The 21221-nt window shown below is 43.6% G+C and overlaps 1 protein-coding gene across 2 annotated transcripts in view; it reads left to right on the top strand.

The window, feature by feature from the left end:
• The first annotated feature begins 440 nt into the window (after window positions 1–440).
• Window positions 441–21221, top strand: part of ppp1r2 (protein phosphatase 1, regulatory (inhibitor) subunit 2) — a 34956-nt gene continuing 14175 nt past the window's right edge. The window contains exons 1-3 of one of the 2 annotated variants that reach the window (XM_064952575.1): window positions 441–1036; window positions 11467–11574; window positions 12254–12334. In XM_064952575.1, coding sequence (XP_064808647.1) covers window positions 900–1036; window positions 11467–11574; window positions 12254–12334 — 326 coding nt within the window. In that variant the 5' untranslated portion in view covers window positions 441–899. The remainder of the gene's footprint in view (window positions 1037–11466; window positions 11575–12253; window positions 12335–21221) is intronic. The other variant, XM_064952576.1, reaches the window with a different exon arrangement.

The raw sequence follows: 21221 nt of genomic DNA, 5'->3' as shown, positions 1-21221 counted from the left end.
ATTGCATTTGCGTCATTCCAGCCATTATTATGAGCCATTAGGCATTTATATATGTGTATAACCCAGGGGTGGGCAATTTCAGTCCTCAAGGGCCTGATTGTTGTCACAGTTTTGCCCAGCCCCAGCAAACACACCTGACTCCAATAATCAACTAATTATGATCTTCATTTTAAAATGCAATTTGATTAATCAGCTGTGTTTTCTAGGGATGGAGACAAAGTGTGACACCAATCAGGACCTCGAGGACTGGAGTTGCCAAACCTACCCCTGAATTATAACCCAGTGCCACAATAAGTATGGCTACCTTTGCAGGTCACTGGGAAGAATGCGTTGTTATAGCAACTCTATATTCTCGCGATGATAAAAAATAAGAGGGTGTCGGCGACGGTTGTCACTAGTTACCACAGCTATAAAATAAAAATGGTTTATATCGTCAAAAATCATGAAAACTAAAGCTTTTTGGTCCTAATGTAAGGTTAGACATAAAGTTGGCAGTGAGGCTATAGTTACGGTTAAGGGATTAGGGTTAGATTAAAATCAGATTTTAAGAGGAGGAATTGTAGAAACGGGCGGGGTTTATGACTTTGTGTCTGTGGTCAGTCGTGACGACTGTCGGCGACTGCTGTGTTTTTGCCGCTCGTCGCCTCCTGTACTTCAGTGGTTGCCACAGACACAACAGCGTGCGACGTCGGGGGGCATGCCAAATACTTTCAGCGGTGAAGTTAAGCGTGTTAATGAAACAACCGAGAGTTTGGAGTGCAGGAACAGTTGTAACCGAATCGGGATTTTGTCTTTTTGAATCATAAAAGCAAAGGGCACAAAATTAAGGTGCATCCGCGTACCAACTAGTTCTGATAATTGACAACCACTCTCCAGTGAGTGACCTAGCGCTTGTGGAAATGGCAGCTCCCCGGCCAATAAAAGGTATTCTGAAGAACAAGAACAGCGGGACGGGTATCAAAGTGGGCCCAGCCGAAGAAGTGCCAGTAGAGACTCCAGAACAAGGCGATCCTGGACTTCTGGAAGATGACCAACAGTGAGTAGACAGACAGTCAGCTATCTTAGTTTCTTGTTGACACCGACAGTCTGGGTAGCGTTAGCTTAGCTTGCTCCGCGTTGTGTGCTGCCCTGGCTGAAAACTTTATGGACTTGCTAGCTAACGTAGACTCGGCAACAATGTGCCAGGTAGTACATAACACGATCTAACTAGATAACGTTAGCAAGTCAGTTGTCATGCTTGCTTTCCAATTCACTCACATTCTTCTCACTAGGACTGTTAACTTAGCAGTTAATGTTGGCTAGCCAATTTGCTAGCTAGTTTGCCCGAGAAGGTAACATTGGCTAGCTACGTTACCTAGCTAACGTTAGCAACGTCCCAAATGTCTACTTGTCGATGTCAGTTGATAAGGTGGCTAGTTAATATTTTATCCGGTTTCACATTTGTAATCGCGAGTAAATGTGGCTTTATCATCAGCCAACTCACTGATGTTAGTTGTTTTTAAAGGTGGGCGATGAAATGGGTTGACTGGCTAGCTAGCCAAAGTATAGTCTAGCCACAGACATTTTTACCAGCTCAAACAAACAATTTTGAAGTTTTTTTTTCTACAGATATGTTTTTAGTAACAGACGATTTTAGTAATTTGGTTAAGATTTAAGAAACGTTATGTTGGCATCAGGTATGTTAGCCAGCAAGTTACCCATTCCTACTCTCCATCACACACACTTATGATGTACAGCAGTAGCTGAAGGATTCAGACCTGTAAATGATATTCACTTATCATTGTGTGGTGGGCACAGACTGTCCGATACAGTTTAGTTTCTAAGACTGTGGGTAAATGTGGAAGCTGGATGGTAGCTTACTGTACACTCCACCCTTAGTGCCTAGAGTGCCATCAGAGAGTGTCTGCTGTCAAGGCACTGACTTCCACATCCCAAGCTGTCACGTTATATTTACACCATTGCCCTCTGGGGTTGTCAGAACTTTAAACTGTCAGTGAGCTAGTCCTTTTGAGCTGTTCAGTTGCTCAAATGATACCTCTAGGAAATATACCTCGGCTAATTGCAACATGAGTGTTGTTTCTCAATTCCAGCTTGTCTTTTTAAACAAAGAGCTGGTGGTCCATGTTTAGATGGAGGTTGTTGGAGTTTCAATAATTCATGCATGTGATTTATGTAGTCCATTTATAGTGTTAGGTGGCTATCCTTCATATAACCTACTATGAGACTCATAACTTCCCGTCCATGTGAGACTGCCGTCCTTGTATGGCCTACTTATCAGTGTATTCCATTCCCAGCCGTAAGTCAAGCCAGTTCTGTGTTGATACCAAAATATTTTCTCTGTAGGAAATGGGTAAAAAGGTTTCCTGAACGATTGTCTTTCTTCAAATGGAGTGGGATGAGACCAGCACGGCTGGCTGCGCTGTAGCCTACTCCTTCAGTTCAAGCTATGTCTGTAGCAAACAAACAAGAACACACCCCTTCAGCACCAGAACTCATAGGGTGTTGTTTATATCCTTTCAATTCACGGGCTTTATTGGCATGGGAAACATGTGTTAACATTGCCAAAGCAAGTGAGGTAGATGATATATAAAGTGAAATAAACAATAAAAATTAACAGTAAACATCACACATACAGAAGTTTCAAAACAATAAAGACATTACAAATGTCATTATATATATATATATATATTAGTGTTTTAACAATGTACAAATGGTAAAGGACACAAGATAAAATAAATAAGCATAGATATGGGTTGTATTTACAATGGTGTGTGTTCTTCACTGGTTGCCCTTTTCTTGTGGCAGGTCACAAATCTTGCTGCTGTGATGGCACACTGTGGAATTTCACCAGTCCTCACAAACCAAAACCACACACATGGCTTATTTTTTTTTTCATCACGACAATTTTTAGGCTCTTTCCCAAATGTTTTGCTTAAGCCATCTGTCCATATTAGGGTACTACTTTCAGTCAAAATCAGATTTAAATTTGATGGATGAGCAGTAGGGTCATCCATGAGCAGACGACACCATTGTCACAACGTTTTTTCCATGCCAAAAATAAAACCACAAAGCAGGCAACTTTTTGGTCCTTTTAAAAACCTGCTTTATGTAAAATATTGTGTGCCATAGCTTGGAAAATAAATACAATTCTGGATGACAACTGGTTGAGAGAATATCAAGGCAAAGGGTGGCTAATTTGAAGAATCTCAAATATAAAATATCTTTTTTTTGCTTACTACATGATTCCATATGTGTTGATTCCATATGTGTTTTGATGTCTTCAGTATTATTCTACAATGTTGAAAATAGTTTTAAAAAAAACCTTGAATGAGTAGGTGTGTGCAAATGTTTGACTTGTACTGTATGTGCCAGGGAAATTATAACACTGCATGCTATTGTTATGGCGAAACAACAAGCCACATTAAGTACTTTATCCTTCTACACCAACACTATTTGGCTATACCATCTCAAGGTTAGCTTACTTCGTTCAGTTTGCTGTGCTGGCAGACAAATGAATGAACTAAAGCTATCGGAATTGTATCTATGTTGGCCTCATTGTCACAGCAGTGGAGTTTTCCCATGCTTTTCTAGATTTAAAAAAATAATATTTTTTTTTTTAAAATGTTTAAATCTCCAGGTTGGCTAGTTGAGAACAAGTTCTCATTTACACCTGCGACCTGGCCAAGATGAAGCAAAGCAGTGCGACACAAGCAACACAGAGTTAAACATGGAATAAACAAACATGCAGTCAATAACACAATAGAAAAAGTCTATAGGCAATAAATAGGCCGTAGTGGCAAAATAATTACAATATAACAGTTAAACACTGGAGTGTGCAGAAGTTGAGTGTGCAAGTAGAGATACTGTGGTGCAATGGCGCAAAATAAATAACAGTATGGGGGATGGGTTATGTACAGGTGCAGTGATCTGTGAGCTGCTCTGACAGCTGGTGCTTAAAACTAGTGAGGGAGATATGAGTCTCCAGCTTCAGTGATTTTTGCAGTTCGTTCCAGTCATAGACTGGAAGGAAACGTGGCCAAAGGAGGAATTGGCTTTGGAGGTGACCAGTGAGAGAACTGCTGGAGCGAGTTCTACTGGTGGGTGCTACTATGGTGACCAGTGAGCTGAAATAAGGCGGGGCTTTACCTAGCAGAGACTTATAGATGACCTGGAGCCAGTGGGTTTGGCGACGAGTATGAAGCGAGGGCCAGCCAACGAGAGCATACAGGTTGCAGTGGTAGGTAGTATATGGGGCTTTGGTGACAAAACGGATGGCACTGTGATATACTGCATCCAATTTGCTGAGTAGAGTGTTGGAGGCTATTGTGTAAATACCTTCCGGCGCCGACAGAGATGTCCGCCTCGCTGCCCTCTCCTGTACTCCCTGTTCACCCACGACTGCGTGGCCACGCACGCCTCCAACTCAATCATCAAGTTTGCGGACGACACAACAGTGGTAGGCTTGATTACCAACAACGACGAGACGGCCTACAGGGAGGAGGTGAGGGCCCTCGGAGTGTGGTGTCAGGAAAATAACCTCACACTCAACTTCAACAAAACTAAGGAGATGATTGTGGACTTCAGGAAACAGCAGAGGGAACACCCCCTATCCACATCGATGGAACAGTAGTGGAGAGAGTAGCAAGTTTTAAGTTCCTCGGCATACACATCACAGACAAACTGAATTGGTCCACTCACACAGACCGCATCGTGAAGAAGGCGCAGCAGCGCCTCTTCAACCTCAGGAGGCTGAAGAAATTCGGCTTGTCACCAAAAGCACTCACAAACTTCTACAGATGCACAATCGAGAGCATCCTGGCGGGCTGTATCACCGCCTGGTACGGCAACTGCTCCGCCCTCAACCGTAAGGCTCTCCAGAGGGTAGTGAGGTCTGCACAACGCATCACCGGGGGCAAACTACCTGCCCTCCAGGACACCTACACCACCCGATGTTACAGGAAGGCCATAAAGATCATCAAGGACATCAACCACCCGAGCCACTGCCTGTTCACCCCGCTATCATCCAGAAGGCGAGGTCAGTACAGGTGTATCAAAGCTGGGACCGAGAGACTGACAAACAGCTTCTATCTCAAGGCCATCAGACTGTTAAACAGCCACCACTAACATTGAGTGGCTGCTGCCAACACACTGACTCAACTCCAGCCACTTTAATAATGGGAATTAATGGGAAATGATGTAAATATATCACTAGCCACTTTAAACAATGCTACCTTATATAATGTTACTTACCCTACATTATTCATCTCATATGCATACGTATATACTGTACTCTATATCATCGACTGCATCCTTATGTAATACATGTATCACTAGCCACTTTAACTATGCCACTTTGTTTACATACTCATCTCATATGTATATACTGTACTCGATACCATCTACTGTATCTTGCCTATGCTGCTCTGTACCATCACTCATTCATATCCTTATGTACATATTCTTTATCCCCTTACACTGTGTATAAGACAGTAGTTTAGGAATTGTTAGTTAGATTACTTGTTGGTTATTACTGCATTGTCGGAACTAGAAGCACAAGCATTTCGCTACACTCGCATTAACATCTGCTAACCATGTGTATGTGACAAATAAAATTTGATTTGATAAATGACATCGCCGAAGTCAAGGATCGGTAGGATAGTCAGTTGGACAGCATGAGTGAAGGAGGCTTTGTTGTGAAATTGACATAATTGATGTATACAGAGAAGAGTCTGCCTGAGAATTGAACCCTGTGGCACCCCAATAGACTGCCAGTTTCTCATTCTAGATACAGTTTCTCATTCTTTAAGTCATGTATTGTTTGGGAAAATGTGTTATCTGTTGCTAGGTTTTCCTCCAATTGGTGGCAGATATTCTAAAACCTGCATAAAAACAATATGCACATTTTTTCCACCTGAGATCGGTTTCCATCAAATTGACTTGTTGCCACTTAAAGGGTGTGCCTAACAAACTGCATTCTTTACTGAGTTGTAATGGGAGGGACCACACAACATATCATGGAAGTTTACTGCTTGTTATATCAATATTTGCGGTTTCCACTGCCTTTTCTCGCATGATTGATTTGACCAACTCAAAAAAAGATCCTACCTTGACTATCATATATGGCTTTTTCCCATCAGGCCTGTCGTAACATAAAAAATCCAACATGCACTTTATTCATGTGAAATGGTTGGATGGAACCCTGGTAAGGGTGGAAAGGGTAAGTGGTACCTAGTCAGTTGTCCAAGTGAATGCATTCAACTGAAACTTCTGCATTTAACCCAACCCCTCTGAATCAGAGAGGTGAGGGACAATGACGACTGCCTTAATCCACATCATTGGAGCCCGGGGAGCAGTTGTTGTTGGGGGTTAAGGGCATCTAGGGCAGATTTTTATTTTTTTCTCACCTTGCCGGCTTGGGGATTCGAGCCAGCGACCTTTCTATTACTGGCCCAACGCTCTTAACCGCTAGGCTGTGTTGCCATCTCTTGTTTACTGAAGGGGACAGAAAAGACTGGAGCTTTCAATTCATTATACAGCACCAAGGGATATCCTGAGCCAGCTTTCCAAATATCCATATTGCTGTCACAAAGAAGTTGTCCACTCTGCACCTGTCCAGAGTCCAAACAATCACAACTTCCTGCCATAGAGTTCTAGAAAGTGTCATGGGGCATGACTAGTGGTGCCCCGTAAACAATAGTCAAGTATCTTCTCAATTTCAATGGAGGCCATTTCATTGCACTCACTAATCAGTCAACATTGACGCATGGACCCCAAGCTCAGTCGTTCATTATTCATGATAGTCAATGACTTTTAACTGAGTCAAAGGCATGGTTTCATGGAACCATATCTCTCCTCCATTGTCTTAGATGCCCAATATGACCATTTCATGAGTGGGTTGAGGGACATTCATCGACTATCATGACTTTTGTGGGGAGAAAATGCCTTTGGAGCAACCTGCATAGTAGCCTACTTCCTGCTCCAGTATAGTAGATCAAATGGGCACTGCAGTCCCTTGACAATGGGCTCCACTGGGTTCAAGCAACAACAACAAAAATAAATGTATTTTTAAACAGATTTATCTCAACATGAGTGGATGTTTAGTCTTTCCCCGCCTCTCCAAGTCCCTAATACTCCTTGTATTGACTTTAGTGTGCTCTGGTTTTAACAAACAACATTTTAGTCATTTAACAGATGCTCTTATCCAGAGCGACTTACAGTAGAGCGCATGCATTTTGGTACTGGTCCCCCATGGGAATCGAACCCACAACCCTGGCATTTTTTTGAAAGCGCCATGCTCTACCAACTGAGCCACACAAAGACCATGGCTGGAAAGCATAGACCAGAGAGCTCTTTTAACACACTGCTTGTCTTAGCATATGCTATCTGATAGTGTAGTCACCTCCCACTTTTAGAGGGATGTACCTAGCTGTTGGCCTCTCCAAGAGATGCTCACTGCACACACACTGAATGGGAGAGTCAAATAGCGTCCGTTCACAAATCAAAGTTTATTAGTCACATCATGTGCCGAATACAACAGATGTAGACTTTACAGTGAAATGCTTACTTAGGAGCCCTTAACCAACAAATCAGTTGAAAAATAATAATATACGAATAAGAATAACAGAAGTAATGTATATATTTTTTTTTTTACTTGAAGAGGTGGTTGTCGTCATTCCATTATGTATTTTTATTTTTTAGAAGAACACAAATCTGACTGGCTGCGTCAGGTCTTGAGTGGATTTGCATGGGTGCTGTGTACTGTAAATCAGGCCAGGCTGGCTGGCAGTGTCTGGGATGTGTTGTATAACCAACCCCCTCACACAGAAGGATAAAGACAGACGCAGAAATACACAGACTGACATACAGACATTTTAGAGCAGTGAAACTGGCTCCTCTCCTCTACTGGCATGTCAACACTTCTCACATACAGACAAAACTCCCTATCTGCACTGGCCCAGATGTAGTCATACTAGTTTGGCTAGTGTTTTAAAGGATTTAGAAATTGTCCTTGAAGGTGCCTGCTAAATGACTTAAATGTAATGTAAATGTAAGGTATGGTTCAAAGTCTGGTGAATGTAGACGCATCAAAGTAGGGTTGGTGAAATTTTAAAAAGTAAATGCAAACTAGTCATTTCCACATACAGTGAGCTCCAAACCTGTTTGGACAGTGACCGATTTCTGTTATTGTTTTGATTCTGTACTCCCAACACTTGGATTTGAAATAATACCATGACTATGAGGTTAAAGTGCAGACTGTCAGCGTTAATTTGAGGATATTTTCATCCATATGGGGTAAAACGTTTAGAAATTACTGCACTTTTTGTACATAGACCATTTTAGGCGACTAAAAGTATTGGGCCATTCACTTGTGTTCTCAAGTTTAGCATTTAATCTCATATTCATAGCACGCAATGATTACATCAAGCTTGTGACTCTACAAACTTGTTGGATGCAGTTGCTTATTGTCTTTGGTTGTGTTTCAGATGATTTTGTGCCCAATAGAAATTAATTGTAAGTAATGTATTTTGTCATTTTAGAGTCACTTTTATTGGAAATAAAAATATAATATGTTTCTAAACACTTCTACATTAATGTGGAAGTTACCATGATTACGTATAATCCTGGATGAATGAGAAATACACACGGACAAATATCATACCCCCAAGACATGCTAACCTCTCACCATTACAGTAACAGGGAAGTGTTTTTTTTTGTTTGTTTTTGGTTATGATAATTATCCCTCTGAATTTATCATTCATCATTTATTATTCATTCAGGATAATCCATAATTATGGTAGCTTCAACATTCATGTTGAAGTGTTTAGAAACATGCTATTCTTATTTACAATACATTCTTTACCATTTACATTGGGCACAAAATCATCTGAAACAAACTGCAAATGCATTCAACAAGTTTGTAGAGTCACAAGCTTGATGTAATCTTTGCTTGCTATGAATATAGGACCAAATACTAAACTTTTGACTACTTTAAGACGCATATGAACCCAGCAAAAAAAGAAACGCCCTCTCACTTTGTTTTATTTTCAGCATATGTAACATGTGTAAATATTTGTATGAACATAAGATTCAACAACTGAGACATAAACTGAACAAGTTCCACAGACATGTGACTAACATAAATTAAATAATGTGTCTCTGAACAAAGCGGGGGTCAAAATCAAAAGCCATGCAGTGCATCTCCTTCTCATGGACTGCACCAGATTTTCCTGTTCTTGCTGTGAGATGTTACCCCACTCTTCCACCAAGGCACCTGCAAGTTCCCGGAAATGTCTGGGGGTAATGGCCCTAGCCCTCACCCTCCGATAAAACAGGTCCCAGACGTGCTCAATGGGATTGAGATCCGTGCTCTTCGCTGGCCATGGCAGAACACTGACATTCCTGTCTTGCAGGAAATCGTGCACAGAACGAGCAGTATGGCTGGTGGCATTGTCATGCTGGAGGGTCATGTCAGGATGAGCCTGCAGGAAGGGTACCACATGAGGGAGGAGATTGCCTGCAATGGCAACAAGCTCAGTCAGATGATGCTGTGACACACTGCCCCAGACCATGACGAACCCTCCCCTCCAAATCGATCCTGCTCCAGAGTACAGGCCTCTGTGTAACGCTCATTCCTTCGATGAACGTGAATCCGACTATCACCCCTGGTGAGACAACCACGACTCGTCAGTGAAGAGCACTTTTTGCAAGTCCTGTCTGGTCCAGCGATGGTGGGTTTGTGCCCATAGGCGACGTTGCTGGTGAGGACCTGCCTTACAACAGGCCTACAAGCCCTCAGTCCAGCCTCTCTCAGCCTATTGCGGACAGTCTGAGCAACGATTGAGTGATTGTGCGTTCCTGGAGTAACTCGGGCAGTTGTTGCCATCCTGTACCTGTCCCTTAGGTGTGATGTTCGGATGTACCGATCCTGTGCATTTGTTGTTACACGTGGTCTGCCACTGTGAGGATGATCAGCTGTCCGTCCTGTCTCCCTTTAGCTCTGTCTTTAGGTGTCTCACAGTACGGACATTGCAATTTATTGCCCTGGCCACATCTGCAGTCCTCATGCCTCCTTGCAGCATGCCTAAGACACGTTCACGCAGATGAGCAGGGACCCTGGGCATCTTTCTTTTGGTATTTTTCAGAGTAAGTAGAAAGGCCTCTTTAGTTTCCTATGTTTTCAGAACTGTGACCTTAATTGCCTACCGTCTGTAAGCTGTTAGTGTCTTAACCGGTCCACAGGTGCATGTTCATTAATTGTTTATGGTTCATTGAACAAGCATGGTTAACAGTGATTAAACCATTTTACAATGAAGATCTGTGAAGGTATTTGGATTTTTACGAATTATCTTTGAAAGGCAGGGTCCTGAAAATGGGACTTTTTTTTGTTGCTGAGTGTAAGTGCATTTGTCCCCTACCATGGGGGGGAATATGTATAGAAAGTGCTGTAATTTCTAAACTGTTCCCATGATACGGATGAAAATACCTTCACGTTAAAGCTGACCGCCTGCCCTTTAACCTCAGTCATCATATAATTTCTGAAGTACAGAGCCAAAACAACATGTGTGACTGACATACTTTTGGAGCTCACTGTATGTCTCTGACAGTTTAATGTAATGGTATCATTTTATGTTTTGTCTTCACGAGCTTACATTGGTTTCTTACATGTATCCCATGGGTTATATAGGTTGTGAAACAGTGGCTAAGAGCCGGCCTACCTCAGCAAGCCTGACTGAGCAGTATTGATATGTGCCTCATCCCATGATGTGCCATTTTAGTGTGAGACACAGCTGTACAGGGCGTGTCTCCCATTGATTTCGCCCAGTGCCATCGACAGTCAAACTGCCTGCTGTGTGCCTGACTTATTGTGTGTGTGTGTGTGTGTGTGTGTGAGCAGCTAGCGATGGCTCTGCAGGATTACTGCAGCAGGGAGCAGATTTATCACCCCACCCACCCCTCTCTACCATGATGGCAGGCCTCTGCCTCCATAAACACGTCCGGGAGGCTGGCTACTTTGACAAAGGGAGGAGGGCGCGCCAGCAGAGACAGTTTAACGGCTGTATTTGGCACTGTCTCCAAGTCCAGACAGCGGTGTTATTGAAGGCGCCAACTCTAGCCAGAAGCCCAGAGAGAGCCTACAATTTGTACCTGGGGAAAGTACATTTGTGAAGCTTTTCAACACACCCACTCACACTCACTCGCTTGATCACTTGATCATCATGCTGAAAGTGAAGTGACCAACCTCTGTACGGGGACACTGTCATTTTCCCAACAATTAATCATTTAATTGTACATAAGACCCTTATTTATTTATTTAAAATTGCTGCCTTGTTTTTGTTCCCAAAATACACTATGGGAGTGAAAACTGGGTCACTGTGTAGTCCTAGATTAAATCTGCCAGGTCTCTAGGGTAATATCTGGTTGGTTTTTAGTACTACCCTGAGCTCATCTCTGGACTCATTCTTTCAGGAAGAAGTCACAGAAATGGGACGAGATGAACATCCTGGCCACGTACCACCCGGCAGACAAGGACTATGGGTTGATGAAGATCGACGAGCCCAGCACGCCCTACAACAGGTGAGTTGCCCCAGTCAATGTGTAAAACACGATGCAATTCATTCTCATGAACAGGTAAGGACATAGTTACCCAGCGACTGTCAACATTGTCTATGGGAGGCCATTTTATCTGGTATTACCAGTTTTCGACTTTATTGTTTACGAATACCTCATAATGGTATTCTTTTATTCAATTAGTAAGGCCTATTACATGTGAAAATGACAGTTGGAATTTTCACACTACACATTCTTGGCCCATGGAAAACCAAAAGACAAACTACTTTTCTCGAGTCAAATATACACATTTGTTGAGAACAGAGATTTGTGATTGACTTGGCCTGAGAAGAAACTCTGCTCTGATAAGTTTGGCGTCATCCTGCTTTTATAATGTGTGTGTGAACAGTACCGAGATCCCAGACTAATGTGATGTAGAAAGGAGACTATAATTTGATCATTTTTGTAGAGAATATGCTCACCCCGGATTAGATACAATTTTGATATTAGATTGGCCTGCTCTCACAGGGCACCTCAATTCTTGCAGTGCAGGTTCAGTGTGTGTACGTGCGTGTGGATGAGTTTCTGCCTAGTCTGCATAAAGCGTAGGTGGGGTGGGCCATCTAAACTGGTAACCCAATCTCCAAGGCCGCTGCATAGAAGGTCACCGTTGTGACACACTGTTCTCTCATTCTCTCTCCCTCAGGATGGTGGGGGACGAGGAGGATGAAGGGGCGCACAGCGACTCAGAGGTCAACTTGCCCACTGTGGGTGACCTGGCCTCCAAGTAAGTTATTTCTGACTGAAGAGGTCTGGGAGGGTGGAGGGTCATCACTGACTGAAGAGGTCTGGGAGGGTGGGGGGGGGTCGTCACTGACTGAAGAGGTGTGGGGGGGTGGAGGGTCATCACTGACTGAATAGGTCTGGGGGGGTGGGCGGGGTCATCACTGACTGAATAGGTCTGGGGGTGGGGGGTCATCACTGACTGAATAGGTCTGGGGGGGGGCTGGAGGGTCATCACTGACTGAATAGGTCTGGGGGGTGGAGGGTCATCACTGACTGAATAGGTCTGGGAGGGTGGAGGGTCATCACTGACTGAATAGGTTTGGGAGGGTGGAGGGTCATCACTGACTGAATAGGTCTGGGAGGGTGGAGGGTCATCACTGACTGAATAGGTCTGGGAGGGTGGAGGGTCACTGACTGAATAGGTCTGGGGGGGTGGAGGGTCGTCACTGAATAGGTCTGGGGGGTGGGGGGTGGACTGAATAGGTCTGGGGGTGGGGGGTCGTCACTGACTGAATAGGTCTGGGGGGTGGGGGGTCGTCACTGACTGAATAGGTCTGGGGGGGTGGACTGAATAGGTCTGGGGGGTGGGGGGTCACTGACTGAATAGGTCTGGGGGGGTGGACTGAATAGGTCTGGGGGGTGGGGGGTCACTGACTGAATAGGTCTGGGAGGGTGGAGGGTCATCACTGACTGAATAGGTCTGGGAGGGTGGAGGGTCGTCACTGACTGAATAGGGTGGGGGGGGGTCGTCACTGACTGAATAGGTCTGGGGTAGGTCGTCACTGACTGAATAGGTCTGGGAGGGTGGGGGGGGGGGGTCATCACTGACTGAATAGGTCTGGGGGGGTGGGGGGGGTCGTCACTGACTGACTAGGTCTGGGGGGAGGTCGTCACTGACTGACTAGGTCTGGGGGGAGGTCGTCGTCACTGACCGGGGACTCCGTATGGAGATACGGCTTGAACGCGCTGTATAACAGAATGTACTCATCTGGATTTCAACTATTTGCAATTAGGGTCTGGCTGCAGCAGAAGCCTTCTTACGCCACAGATGCTATGGGACATACGAACTCTGACAGGATGTTGAATGGTGCCAGAGAAGATGGTGCGTTACCGCCACCAACAGCACAGGTGGTGAAATTACATTTAGAATTAGAAGATAGGTACTTGGTAGTGTGTGCTAGAGAGAGTTTGTGTTAGCTAGCGTGTGCTAGAGTTTGTGCTCGCTAGCGTGTGCTAGCTAGCGTGTGCTAGAGAGCGTTTGTGCTCGCTAGCGTGTGCTAGAGAGCGTTTGTGCTAGCTAGCGTGTGCTAGCGAGCGTTTGTGCTAGAGAGAGTTCGTGCTAGCTAGCTGTTAAAGCAACGGTGGTTAACGCAACACCCTGGACCAGCGTTAGTGCGCCGACTGGCATGTGCACAGCACAGTGACGCCCTGGAATTAAGCCACTGACTCACGCGATACACCAGGCCCACAAAAGCCTACTGGTTGCACACAGCTGGATACTTCTCACTATTTGACCTCAAGGGCATGCCACCCCCCCAATAACATTGTGTGTAGAGGGAATGTTGATCTTTGTTAAATTGAATGATCAGCTAAATACTTTTGCAGCTGTCAGAAGATGGTCTCAGCAGTTGAGTTAACAGTAGAGGTAAAACTGCAGAAGTGAAATCACCCCCCATTAAAAAAAAATACAAAAATCTAAAATTAATACCCTTGCCTTTCGTGAACTTAAACTGTCCTATATTTTTTTCCTACTAGCACCGACTTTACTGTTACTCTCAATTAGCCTACAGTCCAAGAGTTTTTAAATGTAACCTTTATTGAACTAGACAAGTCAGTTAAAATAAATGATTATTTACAATGACGTCCTTCTCTAACCCAGACGACGCTGGGCTAAATGTGCACCGCCCTCTGGGACTCCCGATCGCGTCTGGTTGTGACACAGCCTGGAAACGAACCAGGGTCTGTAGTGACGCCTCTAGCAATGCAGTGCTTTAGTCCACTGCGCCACTCGGGAGGTGTGTTAAGCCTCTTTCCAAACTCAAACATTGTGTGTGTGATACAGTTTTTCAGTAACTGATACCCTGTTTATTTACCTACAGTACCAGCCAAAAGTTTGGACACCTGCTCCAATGGTTTTTCTTTAATTTTACTACTTTCTACATTGTAAATAGTGAAGTCATTAAACTATGAAATAACTAGTGAAGCACCGATATTACATTTGACAGATACCGATATCTGATTTTTTCAAAGCCCGAAAACTGTCGGTTATCTAAAATTTTAATGGCATTTTAAGCATTCTAGTACAGTTTAATAGTTAACACACACATGGACTCAGCGGTCTAAGGCACAGTGCCAGCAGCATACCACCCTGCATACCACCGCTGGCTTGCTTCTGAAGCTAAGCAGGGTTGGTCCTGGTCAGTTCCTGGATGGGTGACCAGATTCTGCTGGAAGTGGTGTTGGAGGGTCAGTAGGAGGCACTCTTTCCTCTGGTCTAAAAAATATCCCTATGCCCCAGAGCAGTGATTGGGGACACTGCCCTGTGTAGGGTGCCGTCTTGTGGATGGGACGTTAAACGAGTGTCCTGACTCTGCGGTCATTAAAGATCCCATGGCATTTATCGTGAGAGTAGGGGTGTTAACCCCGGTGTCCTGGCTAAATTCTCAATCTGGCCATCAAACCATCAGTCACCTAATAATCCCCAGTTTACAATTGGCTCATTAATCCCCCTCTTCCCTGTAACTATTCCCCAGGTCGTTGCTGCAAATGAGAACGTGTTCTCAGTCAACTTACCTGGTAAAATAACGGATAAATAAGAGGCGTCGCTACAGTCCCTTGGTTAGAATGCAGGCTGTATCACATCTGGCCGTGATTGGGAGTCCCATAGGGCAGCACACAATTGGCCCAGCGTCATCCGGGTTTGGCCGCCCATTGTAAGTAAGAATTTGTTCTTATTTAACTAGTCAAGTCAGTTAATTAAAGGTTACACACACCACACTGACCAAAAAGTTATTTTGTTGGCATTTATGTATGTCCCCATTACCAGTAAAACATAATCAAAACATATTTCTTTCACTTACTTACTGTGCTGTTTCGTTGTTCAATCATTTCATTTAACCAGGATGGCATCATACATGTCAAGCAGTGAAGTTTCAGCACTGTCTGTCTGTGGCCTCTTCCTTGGTGGGCACTGTCACTGTCTGTTTCCATCTTGTCCAGCTGTGTATGTAACATTTCACATAAACCCTGTTTCTTGTCTGCATCGAAGTAGCGGTCCTTGTACATAGCATCGAGCATGGTGGCGACAACTAGCCTGTGTGGGCAGTTTAGTTGCCAGGCCAAACTTTTGTCAAGGGCAACTGTTTAATTCCCCAATGTGGGCCAGTAAAAGCATCCACCTCGTCGGGAAAAGGGGCCATCTAACGTTACACTCTAGCTGCTAGCTAACTGGTTATCTTAGTATTGGCGAAGTCAGAATGGGCATGCGCACTCCACTGTCGTGACAGAATCGGCGGCATTAGAATTAGGAATTAGAATACAAATTCTACGCTGAATAAAAATATAAACGCAACATGTAAAGTTTGTCCCATGTTTCATGAGCTGAAAAAAAAAAGATCCCAGAAATGTTCCATACGCACATAAAGCTTTTCTCAAATGTTGTGCACATTTTGTTTACGTCCCTGTCAGTTTTGAGCAGGCGTTTCAATGCCATGACCGAGGGTATCACGTCTGCTGCAGGCACAGTTGATGAGCTTATTTCTCCAGTCAGTTGTTTGAATGGACCGAGCTTATGTGTTCATGTCCTCAAGTGCCATTTGCAATGGCAGCAGAGGTATGACAACCAGCATATTCATGAGCAGGCAATACGACTTTCCTCAGTATGAAATCCTCGACGACCCACTGTGCTGTCAGACTCGGCATGCTCATGGGGCTGTTATCGCTGGTCCAAAGGTCAGCTGTGAAGCTAATAGCAGGGACACTATTACTGTGTAACTCCGGTAGGGCAACATCTGAAAAATAGTACCCCTCAAAAAAAAAAGTGTGCTAGACCAGTCGGTGAAAGCCAACATCACCCACGGCAGAGAACGGTTGATTGTCAAGGACAATGAATTCCATTATCTTGGCGATAATGGATTTTGCCTTTGGGTTGTCAAGCTGAAATGTTCTTACTTTCAAATGACTACTTGACTGCTCGATCCACACAGCAGACATTGTGGGCTAGGTTAGGAATGCGGTGTATCTCAACATTTTACATGGTGTCGTTATGTACCTACGTTATATACAAAGATGTTCTTATCTGTGTTATATAGGTATGCACGTAAGTTTTGACATCAGTTTTGCACATCGGCATTAAACTAGACATCGGGTCGATGTTGGCATTTTTAGCTAATATCGGACGATTCCGATATGTTCACCGACTATATCGTGCATCCCTAGAAATAACCAAGAAAGTGTTAAAAAAATCTAAATATATGTTAGATTCTTCCAAGTAGCCACCCTTTGAATTGACTGCCAAGAGTGTACAAAGCTTTCTCTCAACCAGCTTCACCTGGAATGTGTTTCTAACAGTCTTGAAGGAGTTCCCACATATGCTGAGCACTTGCTGGCTGCTTTTCCTTCACTCTGTGATCCAACTCACCCCAAATCATCTCAATTGGGTTGAGGTTGGGTGATTGTGGAGATCCGTTCATCTGATGTCGCACTCCATCACTCTTGGTCAAATAGCCCTTACACAGCCTGGATGTGTGTTTTTGGTTATTGTCTTGTTGAAAAAAGACACTCCCAATAAATGCAAACCAGATGTGATGGCATATCACTGCAGAATGCTGTGATGGCATATCACTGCAGAATGCTGTGGTGGCATATCACTGCAGAATGCTGTGGTGGCATATCACTGCAGAATGCTGTGGTGGCATATCACTGCAGAATGCTGTGGTGGCATATCACTGCAGAATGCTGTGGTGGCATATCACTGCAGAATGCTGTGGTGGCAAGTGTGCCTTGAATTCTAAATGAATCACGGACAGTGTCACCAGCATAGCACCATCACACCACCTCCATGCTTCACGGTGGGAACCATGCATGCAGCGATCATCCGTTCTCCTACTCTGCGTCTCACAAAGATACGCCGGTTGAAAGCAATAATCTGTCATTTGGACTCATCAGACCAAGGACATGGTCCACTGGTCTAATGTCCATTGCTCATGTTTTTCTTGGCCCAAGCACAAGTCTCTTCTTGTAGTCTTCTTTTTGGTGTCCTATAGTAGTGGTTTCTTTGCAGCAATTCGACTCATGAAGGCCTGATTTACATGGTCTCCTCTGAACAGTTGATGTCTTTTTTACTTGAACTCTGAAGTATTTATCTGGGTTGTAATTTCCTTTCCTGTAGCGGTCCTCATGAGAGCCAGTTTGATCATAGCGCTTGATGTTTTTTGCGACTGCACTTGAAGAAACGTTCAAAGTTCTGGAAATTTTCCAGAATGACTGACCTTCATGTCCTAAACTAATGATGGACTGTCGTTTTCTCTTTGCTTGTTTGAGCTGTTCTTGCTGTAATATGGATTTGGTATTTTACCAAATAGGGCGATCTTCTATATACCACCCCTACCTTGTCACAACACAACTGATTGGCTGAAATGCATTAAGAAGGAAAGAAATTCCCCAATGAGCTTTTAACAAGGCACACCTGTTAATTTAAATGCATTCCAGGTGGCTACCTAATGAAGCTGGTTAAGAGAAGGCCAGGAGTGTGCAAAGCAGTCAAGGTAAAGAGTGGCTACTTTGAATAATCTCAAATATGACGTCTACTTTGATCTACAGTGAGGGGAAAAAAGTATTTGATTCCCTCATTAAAATGCAAATCAATTTATAACATTTTTGACGTGTTTTTCTGGATTTTTTTTGTTGTTATTCTGTCTCTCACTGTTCAAATAAACCTACCATTAAAATTATAGACTGATCATTTCTTTGTCAGTGGGCAAACGTACAAAATCAGCAGGGGATCAAATACTTTGTTCCCTCACTGTAACACTTTGTTTGGTTACTACATGATTCCATGGGTTATTTCATGGTTTCGATGTCTTCATTATTATTCTACACTGTATAAAATTGTAAAAAATAAATAACTCTTGAATGAGTAGGTGTCCAAACTTTTGACTGGTACTGTATAAATATTAGATTGCTCAATGTCAGCGTGGCATTGACTAACATACAGTATGAGATGAGGAAAGCAGCATGCAAACATTTTTAAAGTGACTAGTGATTCCAGGTCTATGTACATAGGCTAGCAGCCTCCAAGGTGCAAGGTTGCGTAACCAGGTGGAAGCCGGCTAGTGATAGATGCTTCCTTCCAGTTCCAGCTTTGATGCACCTGTACTGACCTCGCCTTCCGGATGATAACCGGGTGAACAGGCCGTGGCTCGTGTGGTCGATGTCCTTGATGATCTGTTTGGCCTTCTTGTGACATCGGGTGTTGTTGGTTTCCTGTGAGGGCAGGTATTCCACCCCCCCCGGCCATGTGTTGTGCAGACAGCACCACCCTCTGGGGAACCCCTGCAGTCACGATGCGGTGCAGTTGCCGTGCCATGCGGTGATACATCCCGACAGGATGCTCTCAATGGTGCATATGTAACTGGTACCTTATATCCCATAACACGGCGAGAGAGAGGTGGGCACGGCTATGATAACACTGTGTAGATTTTCAGTAGCAACGCAGTAGGAGCCAGTCTACTGCTTTAGCATTAGCCCTCATCATAGAGTTGAGCAGATGCTCCGTCACAGCCTGAAGGCCAAACTCCACTGAGGCAAAGGTCTGTCACATGTTCTGTTACCACACGTTTTTATACCCACTTAACAGGCAGGGAGGTCAGCCCTTTGTGTGTAAGTAACATGCCATTATAGCAGTTTTTATCTAGTGTGTGTGTGTGTATATTTTTTTGGGGCGCATGTGTCCCATGCGGGAATTAAATCCACGACCCTGGCATTGCAAGCGCTGTGTCCACTCAATAAGTGTTTCTATTCCCTCTAAATCGACTCTGCCTTGGACGACTGCATTAATCTCAGTGTTACCTTTATCCCTCAATGTGATCACACTACTGATGCACTGAGTGTTTTCTTTGTGTTTCAGACAGCGTGAGTAATGCATGTGGGTTAGAGGGAGTGAGTAAGCCCTTGTGTCTCTTCACTGGTATCTGTTCTCTCTGACTTTCATCCCGGTGTTGACTACTAGGCCACAGATGCTCGAGGCACAGAACTATCTCTAACCTCACTGATATTACCTCTCGTCCTAATCTCCCCCCAGTGGAACGTATTGGCTAAACATCACGTAATGGTGTTAGATGGATCTGCGCCCAGGAATTTGTTTAAATGAAACCGCTTGGATCAATAAGTGCCACTCAATAGATCCCATCAACCCTGAATCCAGGGGAATGAGGACAATGTAACGGGAGGCGATTACAGACTTGGATCAGTTACTTCCTGCAGCGTTGACTCGACCTGTCCGGTTGGTTTAAACCTGTGAAATGGAAATGAATAATTAACTTACACGCAGCCTTATCTTGTGTTATGCCTCTTCGACATTTTCAAATCAAAAATGTGTTTGTCACATGCTTCGTAAACAAAAGGTGTGGACTAACAGTGAAATGCTTACTTACCTTTCCTTCCCAACTATGCAGAGGAAAGATATTGAAAGTATAACTCAAGGAATAAATACACAATAAGTAATGATAGATTGGCTATAATACATAGGGTACCTGTACTGAGTCGATGTGCAGGGGTCGGAGGCAATTGAAGTAGATATGTACATATACAGTGCTTTCTGATACTATGCATACCCCTTGACTTATCCCACATTTTGTGTTACAGCCTGAATTCAAGTGCTGTCAAATTTGTTGCTGATCGTTGCTTGTCAGTCATTTCGGGTCTTGCTGTAGATTTATGTCAAAATTAACTTGGTCACTCCGGAATGTTCACTGTCGGCTTGGTAAGCAACTCCAGTGTAGATTTGGCCTTGTGTTTAAGGTTATTGTCCTGCTGAAAGGTGAATTCATCTCCCTGTGTCTGGTGGAAAGCTGACTGAACTCGGTTTTCCTCTAGGATTTTGTCTTTGCCTAGTTCCGTTTTTTATTTATTTTTTTTATCCCTAAAAACTCCCTGGGCCTTAAAGATTACAAGCATACCCATAAAATGATGCAGCCACCACTGTTTGAAAATATGGAGAGTGGTGCTCTGTAATGTGTTTTGGATTTTCCCTATACATAACATTTTTGTATTCATACAAAAAAAAATGAATTGCTTTGCCACATGCTTTGCAGTATTACTCTGTCAAATAGGTTAGTATTGTGTAGTAACTACAATGTTGTTGATCCATCTTCAGTTTTCTCCTATCACAACCATTAAACTTTAACTGCCTCATGGTGAAATCCCCGAGTGGTTTCCTTCCTCTCCGGCAACTAAGTTAGGAAGGAGTCCCGTGTCTTTGTAGGGACGGTGTGTATTCATACACCATCCAAAATGAGGAAATGTTTCATCCTGATCTTTAGGCTTGCAGTAACTGAGGGGTTGACACTTGATTCAAGACATTTCAGATTTTCATTTTTATTAATTAGTAAAAAATGTGTAAAACAGTGCATTTGGAAAGTATTCAGATCCCTTGACTTTTTTCCAGATTTTGTTACGTTACAGCCTTATTCTAAAATGGATTAAATAAAAAAAATCCTTCAATTTACACAATACCCCATAATAATAAAGTATGCAAATGTATTAACAAAAAATGGATACATTTACTTAAGTATTCCGACCCTTTGCTATGAGACTCGGGTGCATCCTGTTTCCATTGATCATCCTTGATGTTTCTACAACTTGATTTTACCCAACCTGTGGTAAATTCA

The sequence above is a fragment of the Oncorhynchus masou genome, chromosome 31 (genome assembly GCF_036934945.1).
Source record: "Oncorhynchus masou masou isolate Uvic2021 chromosome 31, UVic_Omas_1.1, whole genome shotgun sequence".
NCBI lineage: Eukaryota > Metazoa > Chordata > Actinopteri > Salmoniformes > Salmonidae > Oncorhynchus > Oncorhynchus masou.
This window is presented reverse-complemented; position numbering and strand designations above follow the sequence as displayed.